This window comes from Neovison vison, chromosome 2, assembly GCF_020171115.1.
Source record: "Neovison vison isolate M4711 chromosome 2, ASM_NN_V1, whole genome shotgun sequence".
Classification (NCBI taxonomy): domain Eukaryota; kingdom Metazoa; phylum Chordata; class Mammalia; order Carnivora; family Mustelidae; genus Neogale; species Neogale vison.
Window position 1 is genome coordinate 165107633 of NC_058092.1, and position 19262 is coordinate 165126894.

Below are 19262 nucleotides of genomic sequence, written 5' to 3' on the forward strand. Positions count from 1 at the left end.
GCACCTTTCTCAAAAAAATAATCCCTTTAAAATTATGCTTTTAGTTACTTAAAACACAACAGACTGCTTCGGGCCATGTTGGAATCTGCCATTTCCCCTCATATGACAAATGTCACTGATTTAATGAATGGAAGGCCTGGGGCAGTGAAGAAAAACAGGGAAAAATTCCAGATTTTATTTAAATAACAGGAAAAACATACATAGCAAGAAAATAATGATTGGCTTTTAAGAGAAATGAAATGGATCTTTCAACACAGACTACTATAGTTCTTTATAGACTGCCTTGGATAATGTCAATGATTTCATGGTAAACTTGCTGATATACATCTAAACCGAACAAAAAGTCTATATGATTGTAGCAAGAAATAGTTTTATGGTAAATAGGGTTTGTAATTTCAGAAAGTAGATTTTTCACATCTTGAGGATCGGCCAACAAGTCATTGCCCCCGTTCCAAGTCGCTGTCGATACGTTCATGTTCCTCACGTCGTAATATGGAGAAGTGGACTAAATGTAGAAGGTTTTTGCAGAAAATGATACATAGAAGGTGTTCTTTACTATTCTTTAAATGATTAATTAATACAATTTTAAAGTACGTTGAATCTAAAATAATTACTATGATGGAAGCAAGGAATATTGAAAGAATCGTTATTATGATTTTTACTTAGAAATAGATCAGATACAAATCAAAACTAGACCATTTGTTCTAATTCAGGGTGTTCAAACATGCCTCAGAAGGAATTTCAGTTTTATTTATAAGGCATGAAAGTATTTTAATCAAAATTTTCTGTAGCTGGGGCGCCTGGGTGGCTTAGTTGTTGGGCATCTGCCTTCGGCTCAGGTCATGATCCTGGGGTCCTGGGATGGAGCCCCGCATCAGGCTCCCAGCTCGGTGGGAAGCCTGCTTCTCTCTCTTCCACTCCCCCTGCTTATGTTCCCTCTCTCACTGTGTGTCTCTCTCTAATAAATAAATAAAATATTTTTTTAAAAATTTCTGTAGCTGAATAGCTGTCAATATATTTATCAATAAGTGGTAAATATTGGAGGGGGAGCAAGTCTGATTTTATTGACTTTAATCTTTCCAGTTTACTTCGGAGTTTTACACAAGCAAACCACACCAGGCATGAAGTTTAGCTAAGGCAGAAGAGGATAATGGGAAAGAATAATTTTGAAGATGGCAGATTTGGGTTCTAATATCTCAAGATTTCTGTCATCTTCTTCATACAATATTACCATCTTCTCATTAACTTTTTGTCTTTTCCTCATAATTACAGGTTTGTCTTATCTTCCCAAATACAATCAAGAGCTTTTAGGGTCAAGAACCATATTATGCCTTTTATTTCTTATTTAACTAACCACGGAGCTATGCGTATTATACACACAATATTTTTTCTCCTGAGGGAGGATGAATTACTCTACAGCCTGTCAAACTTCTCCAGGCTTACCTGAGGTATTTGTTGTTAAAATACATAAAAAATCTGGAAAAGCCCCCATTGGATGTGAGACTACGGAGCCAAATCATGGCAGCCTTTGCCTGCTGGTCCTTCTCACTGTTACTATCCTCTCGGGCTTTACACGAGCCCTTCCTGTAGCCACCTCCTCTGAACTGACCCAGGAGATAGTTTTTAGCTTATGCATAATTATGTACCTGATTAAAATGAACCAAGTTCAGAGCAGGACTGCCCCAATCAAAAGCTCTCAAGTGACTAGAATGAAAAACCTGAAAGAAAAAAAAAATTTAAAGTAAGATTATGCTCATCTGTTTCCTACAGTGCAGCTGGTAAAGTGAGGTGTGAATTTCATATACTGTCCCTCTGTATGGGACCTGTTGGAATATATATGCACAGGGACACGTCTTCGCTTCTCCCTTCCTTTGAAAAGGGCAAGAAATGGAATGGGGGAGGTGGTGAGGGGCAGGGGCATCTACGGAACATGATTCTATCAGTTTCATATAAATGCACGTTCCCCCAAGGGCTTTTACCTTGTTAATGGGAGCCTGTGTGTTTATCAGCCCTCCCCGGAAAGCCTCAGCTCCATCCACAGAGGACAAAAGTGAGTGTCTATGGGCACCTACATGGCTCAGTCTGTTAAGCGTCTAACTCTTGGCTTCAGCTCAGGTCATGTTCTCAGGGTTGTGGGATGAACCCCGCATTGGGCTCTGCACACAGTAGGGAGTCTGCTTGAAGATTCTCCCTCTCCCTCTTCCTCCGCCCCTCCCTGTGCTCACACTCTCCAAAATAAATATCTCTTTAAAATATACATAAATATAAATATATCTTTTTAAAAAATCTTAAAAGAAAATAAAGTGTCTAGTGCTAGGTGCACTAGCACTGAAATAACACGTCCCTAAACATCCTTGCTTCAAACAACAGCTCTCAAGAGCATGTTCCAGAAGCCACCCCTTGCTTCACCTTTCATAACTGTAGCCTCACCACCACCACCTACTGTGAGCCTCTTAGGTCTAATCTGATCATATCCTTTTCTCCCCCTGATAATGTTTTCATTGCAGGAAGTTTCAGACTCTCAGCTTCCAGATCTTCTCTGGGACTCTAACCCTGTCAGGTCTCCATGCACCCACCATTTTATCTTCTCCCAACTCCTCCCAACTTCTAAAACTCTCTCTGCCATCTGGACTTCCATTGTTAGCGTATATCTTAAAATCCATCTCTAATGGGTTCCTTTGCCTTCCTGCTCTCTGGACAACCCGATTTTCCCCCAACGACACTTCTTACCCTGCAGTTCTTTCCTTCCACAAAACTAGCTGAGGTTATTCATGATCTTAGCATTTGTAAAACTTATCGATTCTGAGGAATTTCCTCACATTACCCATGATGCCATTGGACCCAGCTGTTCATTTCTATCCTAGAGCTTTTCTCCACTTAGCTTCTGGAATACCATCATTTCTTTTTTTTTTTTAATAATTTAAAAAAATTTTTTATAAACATATAACGTATTATTAGCCTCAGGGGTACAGGTCTGTGAATCGCTAGGTTTACACACTTCACAGCACTCACCATATCACATACCCTCCCCAATGTCCGTAACCCCACCACCCTCTCCCTACCCCACTCCCCCAGCCATGCTCAGTTTGTTTTGTGACATGAAGAGTCTCTTATGGTTTGTCTAATACCGCCATTTCTTGATCCTTATTTTTCACTCCCAGCTCCTTTTCAGTTTCTTTGCTGTATCCATCCAACCGCCACTGCCTGACCTTTGAATCCTTCCATGTCTCAGCCTTCTACCCGTGCTCCTCTTCTCCCCATCTGTATTCGCTGTGTGTGTGTTCTCATCCAGTTTTGGTTTTCAATGGTGTCCATACTTAAAATGTTTATCCTCTTCTGTAAGTCTCTTCTAAATACTAGACTCCTATACTGCTTATTCAAGTTAAACACTGGGATGCCTCACACTTAACATCTCCAAATGTGAACATCTTCTCTGTCCCTCAAACATGCACTGCCACCAAATGTCCCTATCTCCTTTAATGGTAATTGCATATTTTCCTTGCTTAGGCCAGAAAGTCTGGAATCATCCAAGACTTTTCCCTCTCTCCTTTCATGGAATCCGTATTAAATGTCTTTGGCTGCATGTTTACAATACACAACCCTCTTTGGCACCCTTCCTGGAAACACATCTGTGCAGGCCATCATCAATCTGGATTGTGGTGGTCTCCAAAATTTCTCATTGTTTCCACTTCAATCTACCCAACATGGCACCCAAAGCATTCTTTTTTTTTTCCCCCATGTAAACTCTAACCCTAACCTGGTGCTTGAACCCGAGATCAAGCATCATATGCTCTGTTGACTGAGCCTTTGAGGTGTCCCCTAAGCATTCCTTTAAAAATGTAAGTCATATCATGTCTGCTCCCTGCTCAAAAACCTGCAGTGGCTGCTCACTTAGCTAGAAAGCCAAAGTCCTCCCAATGGACTTGTTCCTTTCTGACTCTAGTACATTTCTGTCCCCTTTTCCCTACGTCTTTCTCTCTTAATTGCTGACATCAGCCACAGGGACCTTTTAGCCATGCCTCTCAGAAATGCTCCTAAGTAAAGGGCTTTGCTTTGGTCATTCTTTCTGTCTGGAATGTTCTTCCTCCAGGTTGTTCACATTGCTAACTTTCTTGGCTTCTCTAAATCTTTTCTCGAATGTCACCATCTCATTGAGGTTGGCCTAACCTCTCTGTTCAAAAACACAACCCACTACCCACTGTGTCTAATCTCTTTATCTTGCCTTTTCCCCTTTATTTTTCCATAGTTTCTATTTCCTTCTAAAGTTTTAATAATTTACTTATTTGCTATGCTTAATGTTTACTGTCTGTATATCTAACTGCTAGAATGTCAGCTTAAGGAGGACAGGAATATTTACTTTGTTCATTGATGTGTACCCCGAGCATAGAACAGTACAGGGCACATAGTAGGTACTCAATAAATATTGTTTCAATAGATGAATAGATGCAAAGGTTGCTTAGACTTTCCTGGTCTATTTATCACCAGGAATGAACTAAATCTAAATATAAGTTAAAGATTTTTAATAATTTACCTCAAAACAATCACTTAGTAGATTTAGACATGTTAAATGAGAAAGTCCTTCCCAATATCTCAATGATACTTGAGTTCATTAGTGTTCATTAATTTAAACAACACTCTTGATCATCACCCTGTTGAACTGTCATAATATTTTTGTTAGTTAAGTCAGAGCATTATTATTAACTCCATTTTTAAAATTAAGGAAACTGACTTCATAAGGAGTAAGTGAGCTTGCTGAGTGTCTCACTAGCAGTAAGTTTCAGAGAAAAGATTCAGTGCCTGATATTTTGATCTCAAGTATATTGCTCCTTCTAAGATTTTATCCTGGCTCTCAACTTTAAGATGATATTCACACTGGATTTTTTTCTTCATTAATATTCATGCAACATATATTCTTGAGTATCTATTGTTTGCCCAGAACTCTTGGCCTTGCACATATAGAAGTGAATAAAACTTGTTCAAGGGCCTTATGAAGTTCACAATTGAACATATGAGAGAATGAAGTCTAGTGAGAAACTAGGCATTGGGATACCTGTGTTTTAGTCTTAGGTTTTTAAAATTTTATTATTTTTGTTATTATTATTATTAGTCTTAGGTGTTTTTTTTTTAAAGATTTTATTTATTTATTTGACAGAGAGAGATCACAAGTAGGCAGAGAGGCAGGCAGAGAGAGAGAGAGAGAGGAGGAAGCAGGCTCCCTGCCGAGCAGAGAGCCCGATGCGGGACTCGATCCCAGGACCCTGAGATCATGACCCGAGCCGAAGGCAGCGGCTCAATCCACTGAGCCACCCAGGCGCCCAGTCTTAGGTGTTTTTGAAGGAATAGCTCTGAATCTTTGGGCAAGTCAAATGATAAACATGGCCTTAATGATTCCTGGTCTATGATTCCAAATTAACTTTTTCTCATTTGTAAAACAGAAAATAGGTATATTGCTCTGATTATTGCTTAGGATTAGAAGATCTAATAGATTATGATATTAACATATTAGAAACCATGAAGAATTACATAAATATGTAATAGTTACATTTTATCCTTCTAAATTTATCATCCTATGACAATGGCATGATTATCAGAATGACGGGATAAACCACGAGTAGTATAAATAAAATTGTACTAAAAAGCACTTGAAAAGTTATACCTGACTCCAGTGTAGCATATTTTGAACAGATGTCCCTGCTGGGTTATGTGACAAATACACATCCACACGACTCTGAGGGGTTAAAAAATTATTTTTTTATACTTGGGCCACCCAGAGAAAGCGTAACTTTTAATATTTACTACACTAAATAATTTCAATAAAATTTAAAGTAATTTTAAGCAAATAATATAAATAAAATATAAAATTATATTTTAATTAGGTACATAAATGTACTTACTAAATATGTAATTTTACATTAATATAGAAGCTATTATTGGATTTCCGAGTTATGTAGTCTGTCATCCCATACTGAAAACAATCTAAACTCTTAGGACTTACACACAGACCCTTTGGAGAGCACAAATGACTGAAAAGATAGAAATTACCAGGAGAAATGGAAAAGGAAAATTAAAAAACCCTCAAAAAAGCAAAGTACTAAAGCCAGTTTTTTCTTGAAGTTATTTGCCAATCCCAGGGAATCTGAAGTTTAATTGTGAGAACTAAGCTAGTTGAGGAAAACAAACAAACAAACAAACAAACATCAGCCCACAGCCTGCCAAAGGCAATTAGGAGATTTAAAAATAAACCCTTTCCATGAGGAACCAGGCTCCTGAAATGCTACACAACTCCCAGTGAAACAATCAGAAATGCAGCAGCTTTCATGTCAACCTATCATCAAGGTTTGAATTAACTACAATGTCCCTGGAAACCTTAGTCAGTGAGCAAGACTTACAATGTCAATGTAGTCCTATCAAAATCTCAGCAAGTTCTCTTAAGGATATCAACAAACTGTTTTTCAGATGGAGAAGCGGAAGACCCAGGATAGCCAATACAGTATTGTAAGGGAGGAACAAAGTTGGAGGATGGACGTACACAACTTCAAGATGTACTATCAATCTACAGTAATCAAGAAGTGGGGTACTGGTGGAAGAATAGACAAACATCAATAGAATGGAAAGAGGGCCCCAAAATAGACCCCTATTTAGTCAACAGATCTTTGAAAAAGAGAAAAGGTAATACAATCAAGAAACAATAGTGTCTTCAACAAATGGTCCTGGAACAACTAGACGACATGGAAAAGAAAAAGAAAAAGAATTGAGGCACAGACCTCACACCCTTCACAAGAGTTAACTCAAAATAGAACACAGATCTAAATGTCAAACTCAAAACTATGAAACTCCTAGAAGATGACCTAGTAGAGAAAATCTAGTTGACTTTGGGTCTAGTGATGGCTTTGTAGATAAAACACCACAGGCACAACCTATGAAAGAAATAACTGACAAGCTGAACTTCTTCCAAGTCAAAAACGCTCACTTTGCAAAAGACAAAGAGAATTAGAAGACAGGCCACAGACTGGAAGAAAATATTTGCAAAAGACATATCTATGAAGGTGTTACCCAAAATGTACAAAGAACTCTTCAAACTCAACAATGAGAAAATAACCTGATTTAAAAATGGGCCAAAGACCTTAACAGACAGCTCACCGAATAGATATACAGATAGCAAATGACTATGAAAAGATGCTCTGCATCATACACCATCAGGGAAATGCAATTTAAAAGAACAATGAAATACCACTACACAGTGCCAAGTGCTGGTGAGGAAAAAGTCACAGGAACTCTCCTTCACTGCTGGTGGGAATGCACAATAGTACAACCCCTTTGGAAAAAAACAGTTTAGTGGTCTCTGATAAAACAAAAGGTATCCTTGTCACATGATCCAGCAATTGCACTCCTTGGTATTTATCCAAAGGGGGTAAAGACTCGTGTTCATGCAAAATCTGCACATTGATCTTGATAGCATCTTTATTCATAATTGTCAAAACTTGAACGATAATGTCATTTAGTAGGTGGATAGATACACAGTGATACATCCCGACAATAAAATATTTTTTCAGCACTAAAAATAAATGAGATACCAAGCCAGGAAAAGACACGGAGGAACCTTGAATGTATGCTACTAAATGGACGAAGGCAATCTGAGAGGGCTACAAACTATGATTCCAACTACATGACATTCTGGAAAAGGCAAAACTGTAGCAGGCAGTGAAAAAATCAGTGGTATCAGTGCTTTCCAGGATTTAAGAGGGGAGGGATGAGTAGACAAATTACAGAGGATTTGTAGGGCAGTGAAAATATCTTACATGATACTGTAATGGTAGGTCTATGTCATTATACATTTGTTAGAACTCACACAATGTAGAACACCAGAGTGAACCACACTGTAAACTATGGATTTGGGGTACTTATGATGTGTCTATGTAGGTTCATCAATTATAACAAACAAAAAGTACAACCTGGTGGTCCTTGCCACATCCAAGATCATATAGGTTTTTCCCTGTTTGATCTTCTAGGAGTTTGAGAGTCTTACATTTCACATTTAGATCTATGATCCAAATCTGAGTTAACTTTGTGAAGGTTATTTCATTTTTTTGTATGTAGACATCCAGTTGTCCCAACACCATTTGTTGAAGAGACTATGGTTTTTCTAGTGCACTGCCTTTCTCCTTTGTCAAAGATCTGTTGATGGTATTCTTGAGACTCTGTGTGTGCACTCTCTATTCTGCTACACTGATCTTGTTTCTTTCATTAATCACACACTGTCTAGATTACTGTAGTTGAAGACTAAGTCTTAATGTTCAACAGTACCAGTCCTCCAACTTTGCTCTTTCCCTTCAATTCTGTGTTGGTTACTCCAGGTTTTGCTTCCCTCCATAAACGTTAGAAGTCATTTGTCAATATCCTAAAATGAGCTTGCAGGGGTTTTGGTTGGGGTTGCCTTGAATCCACAGACTTGGTAAGAATGGACATCTTGACAACTTCTCTTTCTTTGAATGAATAAATTGATTCTTGCTGGGAAATTATTAAATGGTACAGGTGCAGGAACCAACCAGTAGTCTGAATGCCACAACTGCCTCTGCTAAAGCCGGTTTTTTAATTTAATGTGCTTAAAAAGTCTTAGAATGAATGCGTACATCTGTAATAGCATCTATACACAATCAAACTGTATGGCTTTGGGAATAGTAGCTTGAGCCCCTAAACAGTGTCCCACTCCAGGAATTTTGATGAATGCCCAAAGCCAGTAAGGTTATTAGCAGGCACAAATGCCAATTACAAAAGGGTCAATAAGAAAGCAAAGGAGTGTTAGGAACCAAGATATAAGAGCAGGAGTTGTTAAAAAAATAAGAGATAGAAGATGGGGTGCCTGGGTGGTTCAGTAGGTTAAGCCTCTGTCTTCAGCTCAGGTCATGATCTCAGGGTCCTGGGATCGAGTCCCTCATCGGGCTCACTGCTCAGCAGGGACCCTGCTTCCTCCTCTCTCTTTCTCTCTGCTTGCCTCTCTGCCTACTTGTGATCTCTCTGTCAAATAAATAAATAAAATATTTAAAAAAAATAAGTGATAGGAGAGAACTTAAATACAAGAATCTTCAGGAAACTAACACCCAATAGTAAAGGCCAATTAAAAGACCCAGCACAGCACCTGCTCTCTGTTCTCTACAGAAAGCAAGACAAATCGGAATGCAAACTAATCCCAGCATGCTCACGCTGATTAGTTTCAGAATGTTGGTGTAGTCCCCAAACCAGGAAGGCTAAGAATCTATCAGTACATGTGGATAAATCATACAATGACATGCAAGGCATTAAGTACTAAGAGCTGCTTTCTAAAAATGGACAAAGTACATTTCAAATTCAATTTGTTCTCACCATATTTAAGTTCTCCTGGTCATATCCATATATCATAAACAAGATATCACGGCAAATCTTACCAATAATCTTCAGTGGACACAGCTTGGAACCAACAAATCTTTTGAATGAGGTATTAGGTAGGAAGTCTTTGTTGCCAAAAAAAGCCTGTAAGACAAATTTACTTTATTCATATTTGGAAGACCAAAATAAATGGTGCAATGAGCTCATTATATTTATAATGAAATGCACTGTCTCACATTAGTTCAAAATATTTAAATGAGAGAGGTGCCTGGGTGACTCAGTCGGTTTAGTGGGTGACTCTTGATTTTGGCTCAGGGTCATGAGATGGAGTCCCATGTTGGGTTCATGCTCAGAGCAGTCTGATTGTCCCTCTCTCTGCCCTACCCTGCCACCCTTGCCCTTGTGTTCTCGCTCTCTCTTTCTTTCAAATAAATAATTAAATAAAACCTTTAAAAGAAATACATTTATTTATTTTTAAAAGATTTTATTTATTCATTTGACAGACAGAGATCACAAGTAGGCAGAGAGGCAGGCAAAGAGAGAGGAAGGGAAGCAGGCTCTCTGCTGAGCAGAGAGCCCAATGTGAGGCTCCATCCCAGGATCCTGAGACCTGAGCTGAAGGCAGAAGCTTTAACCCACTGAGCCACCCAGGCACCCTAAAAGAAATACATTCAAATTAAGGGCAAAACTTGGAAGCAGGAGATAGAGATAAGCCGACTACTGGATTTTCCTTCAAAATGAGATGTCCAAAGTTATTATAAATAAAATCTTATTCCTTTGTAAATACAAAAGAAAGAATCCAGTGTCGCTGAAACCAAAAAATTAAGTTCATGCAAACATAGTCAAGACCTTTTATTTTGAAAAAACAGAATCATTGTCATTTTGATTTATCAGCTATGTAAAGGAAAGAATAAATACCTTTAACACTGACCTCCATTTGTATGCCAATTTAATTAAAGGGCTCTTTGAGTATTTGATAGAAAAAACTGGAGCTAAGGCAAAAAATATTTTGATTCTTTCAGCTATCTGTGGTATTGTGGAAAATGTTATGAAAGCTGAAAGAAAACAAGACAGAAATTAACTATTCTTACACCATTACTAGCATGTAAGAAATGATATCATGGCAAGTGAGAGTAATATGTTACAATATGTTATGACCACTTAATTGACTTATTCATTTCTCAATTCCCTTATCAAACATTTCTCAATCACCCAGTATGAAACATACATATCAATCAAACATCAGACTGATGATTAATATTAAAAACAATGTCTAAACCATAAACAATGATAAATCAACAATAAAAGAGTCTTGTAACATGATAGTTGAGAAATCAGAAACAATATTGAAGATTTCTATAACTGGCAATACTGAAAATAGGTTAGTGAGCGTTTTGGATATTTGAATCTTACACTTTAGGTGACAGATCCAATACATGTCAAATTGTTTTTATATTTACTTTTAATATATTTTAAAACATCCTTGTGCAGAAGATACTAGTTTATATATATATATTTTTTAAAGATTTTATTTATTTATTTGACAGAAATCACAAGTAGGCAGAGAGGCAGGCAGAGAGAGAGAGAGAGAGGGAAGCAGGCTCCCTGCCGAGCAGAGAGCCCGACGCGGGACTCGATCCCAGGACCCTGAGATCATGACCCGAGCCGAAGGCAGCGGCCCAACCCACTGAGCCACCCAGGCGATACTAGTTTATATTTTATTGTTAGAGTCATTAATATGACAAATAGTTTTCCCTTTTATGACATCTTATCAAGATATATTCTTGCACATCTTTTTTATTTTTATAACTTTTCTGTTTTCTGAGTTCTAAGAAGGCACACAACCAGAGAATCATATAACATATTAGAAGTCAGTAAATTCTAGCACATAGCCACTTCTTTCTTATTTAATAATTTTCCAAGATTCCTGGTTCCAGATAACTGTTACAGCTGGAAAATCCAGAGTACAACTCACATACATGACTAATAAATGTCAGAGAAAATATCTGTGGAAATTGGATTAGACTGTTCTCAACATACTCTTTTAAAGCAGGATGTGGCTTATTCCTATAAGAAAATGATCATTTTTCAGCCTAGAAAAGACTCAGTGAATACTGGTTGCTATTTTCAAGTAGGCTTTGTAACTTCCCCAGTAGAAAGAGTGGGAGTAAGAAGGGAGTAATACTTACACATCATGTAAGAGAATTATGTTGGGTTTTAGAGAATTATTTTCTGAAAGTGAAACTATTACACATTAGATGGGAGCATTGTTGCTGTGAGCTGAAAGAAGTTCTTTTTTAGTCTCTTTAAACATATGAAGGCTTAGGTTCATCTTCATGCATGTCTAACGTTTAATCTGTCCTAAATGCGTAAGCATTCATGGCCTTCTCACATCCCTTCCTCATGAGGTCCTTTGCCACACTTAAATGACAATTATAAGTATGAAATTTCTATTTGTGGAACAAGGGGTAGTTATGATCTCACTTTGATCCCAAGATGGATATCCAACTTCTGAACGCTTGGGAACAAAGACAACCTATTATTACAATGAATTCTTTGTGACTGGAGTAGACAAGGTAGGAGGAGGAAGGGGGTAATTGTCCAGGGCCCGGCTGTGGTCTTCTTCCCGGTGCTCTGTTTTGTGTCACTTGTAGCTCTGGGAGCTTGCCCACGTCCTTAGGAAGTGTGTCTGCAAACCCTACAAAAGACATTGCATACTACGAGCCACAATCCTTCTGGCCATACCAATAGTGGTACCCTGGGAATGGCCTACATAAAATATTTCCTCTTGTCCCGTGTGTTTCACGATGAAGTCGATGGAGGCTGGGAGGTCGTATTTTGCCATCTCGTCAAAACTACAAAAGAAAAAGCAAAGTTGAAATCCCCTTGCTTCTGGAATGTGATGCTAATCCTTGAAGATAATGAACAGGTAAGTGAAGGCAAACAATTTTCAATTCTCTTTGGGTATTATCAAGAAGTTATGGGGTGGGATACCTGGGTAGCTCAGTGGGTTAAATCCTCTGCCTTCAGCTCAGGTCATGGTCCCAGAGTCCTGGGATCAAGTCCCACATGAGGCTCTCTTCTCAGCAGGGAGCCTGCTTCCCCCTCTCTCTCTGCCTGCTTCTCTGCCTACTTGTGATCTTTGTCTGTCAAATAAATATATCAAACCCTAAAAAAAAAAAAGATGTTAAAAAAAAGAATTTATGGGGCCCTTGGGTGGGTTGAGCATCTGACTCTTGATTTCAGCTCAGGTCGTGGTCTCAGGGTGGTGAGGTTGAGCCCTGTGTCTGGCTCTGCACTCAATGTGGAGTCTGTTTGAGCTTCTCTCTCCTTCTCCTCTGCTCCTCCCCCCACTCATGCATGTGCATGCACTTTCTCTCCAGCTCTCTCTCAAATAAATAAATCTTTCTTAAAAAAGAATTTATAGGGGCACCTGGGTGGCTCAGTGGGTTAAGCCACTGCCTTCGGTTCAGGTCGTGATCTCGGGGTCTTGGGATCGAGTCCCGCATCGGGCTCTCTGCTCAGCAGGGAGCCTGCTTCCCTCTCTCTCTCTCTGCCTACCTCTCCATCTACTTGTGATTTCTCTGTGTCAAATAAATAAATAAAATCTTTAAAAAAAAAAGAATTTATATGGTGTAATATATCTACTTAATAAAGACTTCCATGAGAACACAAAGTCAGGGAATAAAGTAGCCCCAAGATAGTCTTATAAAGAGGCTGTTTATTTTACATACAGGGGGATAAAGTAAATATATAGGTTAAGGAGCAAAACAATAGGAAGGGTGGGATTAGCCAATAAAGGTTACTACTGACAAACGAGAAACACACTTAAGGTCAGGCAAGCATTCTTTCATTTTCAAGCAAAAATTGACATAAATTGTGATGGTCTGTTATAAGACCTGATAGAGAAAAGACACTTCTGTTCTACTTTATTTCATTCAAACACAAGACAAAATATTTGACACACTTATAAAATAAAATGAAACATTACTTGATGTTATTTGTACCTGAAGGCCCAGAATTCTTTGGAATTTGTCTTGAGGTACTTGTGTTTCCTGGACCAGGTGGTCCCCCTGCTGTTCCCCATCCACACGTCGTAACCAGCATCTGCCAGAATGAAGCCCAGGCTGTTGTTGGGCAGATTGGAGATCCAGCTGCTGGCAGATGTAAACAAACCATGTTGCAAGTAGACAACAAGCCTCTGAGCTAGAAAAAAAGATGCAGAGAATTTCTTCTTAAATGTTGTAGTATCTGTATAAATATCTTATCTGAAATTAAATCTTTTAACACATGACAGTTTGAAGTTTTGAAAATATATTTTTAAATTTTATATTGTATAAATATGCTAAATTTTTCATGTTTAATCCCATTGTCATTGTTTAGCAAAGTTTACAAAGTTGCACACTTAGCAAAGTTTACAAAGAATTTTTTTTCAAATGACCAAGTATACGATTAGGTCATGTCTCACTTAAATATATAAACTTTAAAGATTAGAACATTCACATAGCTAATAGTCATGTGAGCACTCATATACATTTTATTTTATTTTTATTTTAGAGAGAGAGAGAGAGAGAGAGCGAGCAGGGGGAGGGGCAGAGGGGGAGGGAGAAAGAGAAGCTCAAGTAGACTCCACATTGAGCACAGAGCCCAACATAGACCTTGAGCTCACCACACTGAGATCATGACCTGAGCCAAATACAAGAGTCGGACATTTAACTGAGCCACTCACGCTTCCATCATATACATTTTAAATAACATATTACAGTAGATGTCAGCCAGACACTGGTCTTAGCCACCCCAGTGCTGTGCAGTGGGCTCATGAAAGAAGTAGCCATGATGAGAGAGATGTAGATAACTTGGGTCCCCCAGCGTGGGTGCCTTACCAAGGCTACTGCTAGGAAAGTATGTCTGACCTGCCTGCAACAGAGATCTCACAGGGTACCATCCCCTCAAGGGGACCAAACCAGCCACTTGGAGACTAGTTGGGGGCATCAGACCTTTTCTCTTCTGGAAAGGTTAACAACCCACTATGACTGGCATTGATATATATTTTGGCTATGATTTGCCTTTCTTTCCATATAGGACCAAAGCAGCCAGCACTATTATCCAAGAGTTCATGGAGTGTCTGATCTACAAATATGGAACCCCTCATGACATACCTCAAATAAAGGGAATCACTGCAGGTCAAAGAAGGTGCATTCCTCAGTATTATGGCCTTGGAAGGCCACTGGTCTGAGAGCGTAACCACCATCAAGAGGCTGCCAGCCCAACCAAGCAATGAAATCAGCACCAGTAGAGATGCCAGCTGGGAGATGACATCCTGTAACTGTGGGTCCTGTCCTTAAGGACTCATTCAATACCTTAAACAAATGACTGAATATATTGCTGCTTCCTCTAATCGGTAGAACACAGAGTCTAAGAAAAAAGGGGTAGGATTAAGAATGGTCTTACTCACTATCATCCAGTAACTCACTTGGGAGTTTATACTTTCTGTCCTCACAATTTAAGGCTCTTATAGATCCAGAGGCCCTGGTCCCCAGACAGAAGACATGTCCACTAGTTCACACAGTAAAAATCCTAATAATAAAGCCATGACTGCTGGGAGGCTATGACTTTGGACTCCTCATGATAGAAGACTAGAGGGCAGCAGTGGCAAAGAAAGGAAAAACTATATTGGCAGGAGTCATTGGCCTTGATCATCATGACGAGGTAGGACTTCTGATACAGAATGAGGATGGAAAAACATACTTGGTGTTCACAAGATTCAGTGGGACATCTTTTGTTACTCCGTTGCCTTGCTTTTCCTATACAATGTACAAATACTGCAACTGTGACCTGTTACAGGCACAGTAACCCTTCAGGATAAGGGCCTGGCTTGCCATATCAGGGGACACAGCTGAGAGGGAGGGGAATCTACAGTGGGTAGTACAGGTGGGAATTCACAAGTGACAGCCATGGCATTAGGATCAGTGGCAATGGCAGATGTCACACTTTGTTCCACTCAGCTTCCTCTTATAAGTTTCCCCAGAAATTCTGACCTACCCATACCCTGGAAAACCTGTACCTGGATGAAATAAGCTTAATGTGAAAAAACAAAAGGATCTGTGTAATGTAAGAGGTGCACTCTCTGTTATTTTGGTGCTCACCCAGACTTCCTTTCCAAAGTAGGTGGAGCTCCCAGATGTTGTGGGTGTTGCTTTTTAAGTGCTCACTATTGCCCCTCTATCCCCCAGGGCAACTGGCAGTTGCCTTACCTAGGAGATTACACCAATAAAAGTAGCCTTAGGCAATAACTAACTGCTGTGGCAATGCAAAAGGCTAACTCCTTAACTTCAAGGCAGGACAGCTTCCACAATGCAGTTCCTGGATCCATAAGCTCCCCTGAGATCAGACTCCCAGCGGGACTTAGCTGAGACACACCCTTTCTAGCTCCTTTCCTTATCCTCGTGGATTTCCACATGACCTTCTCCTGATGGTAGACCAGCAATAAATCACATGCTCCTGACTCCCTGTCTCTGGCACTGCTTCTAGACAACTCAAAAGCACTTACTGTATTTTGAAATTACCTTTCAATATTTTATTACAGTATTCACAAAATTAGGTCAGACCCTGAAAAATGATTACTATAATTATGTTAAATCTATGTTAACATTTTCTGTCTGGTAGTTCTGACCTTTATAAGAATCCAAAATTACATTGATTGAGGTTGTTTCAAATTAGTATCTTTCCTGAAATATATTTTACTGCTTAAAACTCGAGAGGGCATTTTATAATATGAGAAACATCCTTTTCAAGGAGAAATATCTAAAGAGAAAACTAAAAAAAAAAGTTGGCTTTTGTTTGAACAATTAGATGAATAAGCAAAAGTAATCTATTGCATATTCTTCTAGTAAGTGACAGATATAGGATTATAACCCTAGCAACAAATTCGAGTGCTTTATCTTTTTCACCACACTTGTGGATAGTGATGTACCTATTGTTGGGATAAAGAACCAGGATCAAACTCATCTCTTTGCTATTATTAGAGGAGACAGGAAGGACATTTTTACCAGCCATTTTCCAAACTAATGTTACCATGTTACCATTTCTAACCCTTCATGAAAAAGAGATTGGAAAGAACCAACAGAAATGAGTAAAGGGACCCACAAAGAACATTTGGAACAGCTTAGTTTCCATCACACTCTAAAACCATCCTGTGAACAAGAAGCCAGGGGAGAATCAGGCTCTCATCTGGGGGCGTGTAGAGACAGGGGTGAGAAGTCAATTGTGCACTTCATCTTTAAGTCTTTTCCTTGTCTGACACTCACTGAGGGCCCAGACAGTCACCAAGTTGTTCTGAATTGAATATTACCTGAACTGCCACTGTTTGTCTTCCCATAAGGAATTCTATAAAGGCCAAGGATGTAACCATCTTCAGTTACAATATCATACATTTCATCTGGGTAGCCCCAATAAGAAATAATTTGGCTCTAGATAAAGAAAAAGGAAGGCTTTTAGGATACAATTTCTGGTAGGTTAATGGAACCTGATAATAACTTAAGCTGTTAATGTAATAATGGACCTTGTATAGTCAGTCTCTCAACCTCAGGACTATTTTTTTTTCCACTAGTTCATTGATTCATTCAGTAATAGATATTTTAGAACATCTATAAACATCATTCTTATACATTACTTTTTGCCTAACTACTAATCACTCAAACTTTTACCTGCTCAGCCATATACAATTTTAAAATATATGTTTATCCACAAATGTTTGCGTGTCTATGATTATAGCTAAGCTTATATCTGGAATTGCATGTATGGTGCATGTATACAAAAAAGAATTTATAAGTCTTCCACAAAGGTATTTAAATGCTGGTATATATATTTTCACCCACGGACAAAGTAAGGGTAAAGGGGAAACTGTGAGCTACAGAACGGTAAATGGGGACTATTCATTGACCCATATCAAAATATATGAATACAGGGATATTTATTTGACTGCAGCTCTATTAAAATAAAAGCCCTTCCTCCCCAATTAAAGAGTAGCATCCCCTGTGTTATTTCAGCAGCTTAGCATTTATTTCCTAGCAACTTACAATGTTCATGTTCACTTCAGGGTTCTGAGCTCTTCGATATAGAAAGGCACCTTGCATAGTCCCCAGAATTAAAATGAGAGAGGTCACTCTGAAAAGATAGGACATTTGGGATCTGCATATAAAAGGAGATGTTAATACTACTAAAATTGCAGCAAGTGATACCATTTGACTGTTTAAATAATTCTGTGAGTTAAGGAATATTACTGTTTTCAGGTCAGAAAACCAAAGCCCGGAAAAATTAAGTAACTTGTCTAAGGACACACAATGTATAGTTGGCAGTCAAGAGTTCGATTCATTCTGGCTTCATTCCCACATCAGTCCTTTTCCAGCTGTCTTCTTTTGCAGCATAAAACCCTCTTTGAGGTCTCCATTATAGAAATGTTTAGCCCAACTCCAAAAACTTTATCATATACTGCAAGTTAATTGATACCTGAATTAATGATGTAATGATATTCTTACCAGACTAATACTTGTTTATTTCCTTTAAAGAATTGATTGATTTATTTGAGAGAGAGAGTGTGTGTGTATGTGTGAGAAACAGAGTCAGAGAGAGTACAAGAAGGGGGAGGCTCAGAGGGAGAGGCAGACATCCCACAGAATGGGGAGCCAGATGCAGGACTCTGGGATCATGACCAGACCCAAAGGCAGACACTTAACTGATGGAGCCACCTAGGCGTCCCTAGACTAACACTCGTAGGGAATTTGGGTAAATTGGAAGGGGAGGTGAACCATGAGAGACTATGGACTCTGAAAAACAGTCTGAGGGGTTTGAAGTGGCGGGGGGGGGGGTGGGAGGTTGGGGTACCAGGTGGTGGGTATTATAGAGGGCACGGCTTGCATGGAGCACTGGGTGTGGTGAAAAAAATAATGAATACTGTTTTTCTGAAAATAAATAAATTGGAAAAAAATAAATTAATTAATTAAAAAAAAATAAAGTATGTTTAACAGTTGTTGAGTTTTGGGGAGGAAGGGGGATGGCGAGAATCTTAAAACAGTAAGAAAAATAACTTGTTATCTATAATGGAACCCCCATAAGACTATCAGCAAATTTTTTTAGCAGAGACTTTGCAAAATATAGATTGCAAAATATACATATATGCAAAAATATATATTTTATATATATATATATTTAGGATTTTACTTTATTTATTTGACAGAGATCAGAAGTAGGCAGAGAGGCAAGGCAGAGAGAGAGAGGGGGAAGAAGGCTACCCCCTGAGCAGAGGGCCTGATGTGGGGCTTGATCCCGGGACCCTGGGATCATGACCTGAGCCAAAGGCAGATGCTTTAACCCACTGAGCCACCCAGGCCCCCTATTCAATATATATTGAATATATATTCAAAGTGCAGAAGGAAGGGAAGAAAGGAGGGAAGGAAAAAAAAAAAAAAACAACCTGCCAACCATGAACATTCAACAACCCAACAAAGCTGTCTTTCAAATTGGAAGGGCAGATAGTTTTTCAGACAAGTAAAAGCTGAAGGACTTTATCCCCGGTACTAATTGGGCCTTACAGTACACATTAAAGGGACTTCCTCAAGCTGAAATGAAAAGGATGATAATAAGTAACGAGAAATCATGTGAAACTATAAAACTGTTCAGGTAAATATATAGTTGAATTCAGAAAACTCTAGTGTTTCATGGTGGTGGTAAATCTTGAGATTTCTTACAAAGCTGGTAAAGAGCAACTGTGAAAGGGAAGGTAGGAAAGGCAAATCTGCTTGACCACAAAGGCTTTTCTAGACGTATTAGTGAAAAGTACTTTCAGCAGTTCAGAAGGTGGAAATTGACTTCCTTAAAATTCTGTCTACCATTTAGAAAAT

At 38.8% G+C, this 19262-nt stretch overlaps 1 protein-coding gene across 2 annotated transcripts; it reads right to left on the reverse strand.

Annotated features, from left to right (window-relative positions):
* Positions 1–271: 271 nt before the first annotated feature.
* Positions 272–17450, reverse strand: LIPJ (lipase family member J). 2 transcript variants are annotated; one of them, XM_044236556.1, is made up of 10 exons: positions 17442–17450; positions 16721–16832; positions 15510–15518; positions 13371–13569; positions 12109–12218; positions 10282–10418; positions 9361–9507; positions 5657–5728; positions 1647–1718; positions 272–505 (listed from the first exon to the last, which is right to left on the reverse strand). In XM_044236556.1, exons 1-10 carry the CDS (start codon positions 17448–17450, stop codon positions 272–274), a joined length of 1101 nt encoding a protein of 366 aa, XP_044092491.1. The 2 variants fall into 2 exon arrangements, with proteins under 2 accessions (XP_044092491.1, XP_044092492.1); XM_044236557.1 differs by lacking the exon at positions 9361–9507.
* Between the last annotated feature and the right edge of the window lie 1812 nt (positions 17451–19262).

Bases quoted from the DNA above. Each gene is read 5' to 3' on its own strand.
- LIPJ (XM_044236556.1), bottom strand. The intron at 10,419-12,108 runs GTATGGCCAGAA...GTTTTCTTTCAG, and splicing joins TTCCCAGGGTACCACTATTG to CTTTCATAACATTTTCCACA. The intron at 9,508-10,281 runs GTATTTATTCTT...TTTGTCTTACAG, and splicing joins AATGGAGGTCAGTGTTAAAG to GCTTTTTTTGGCAACAAAGA.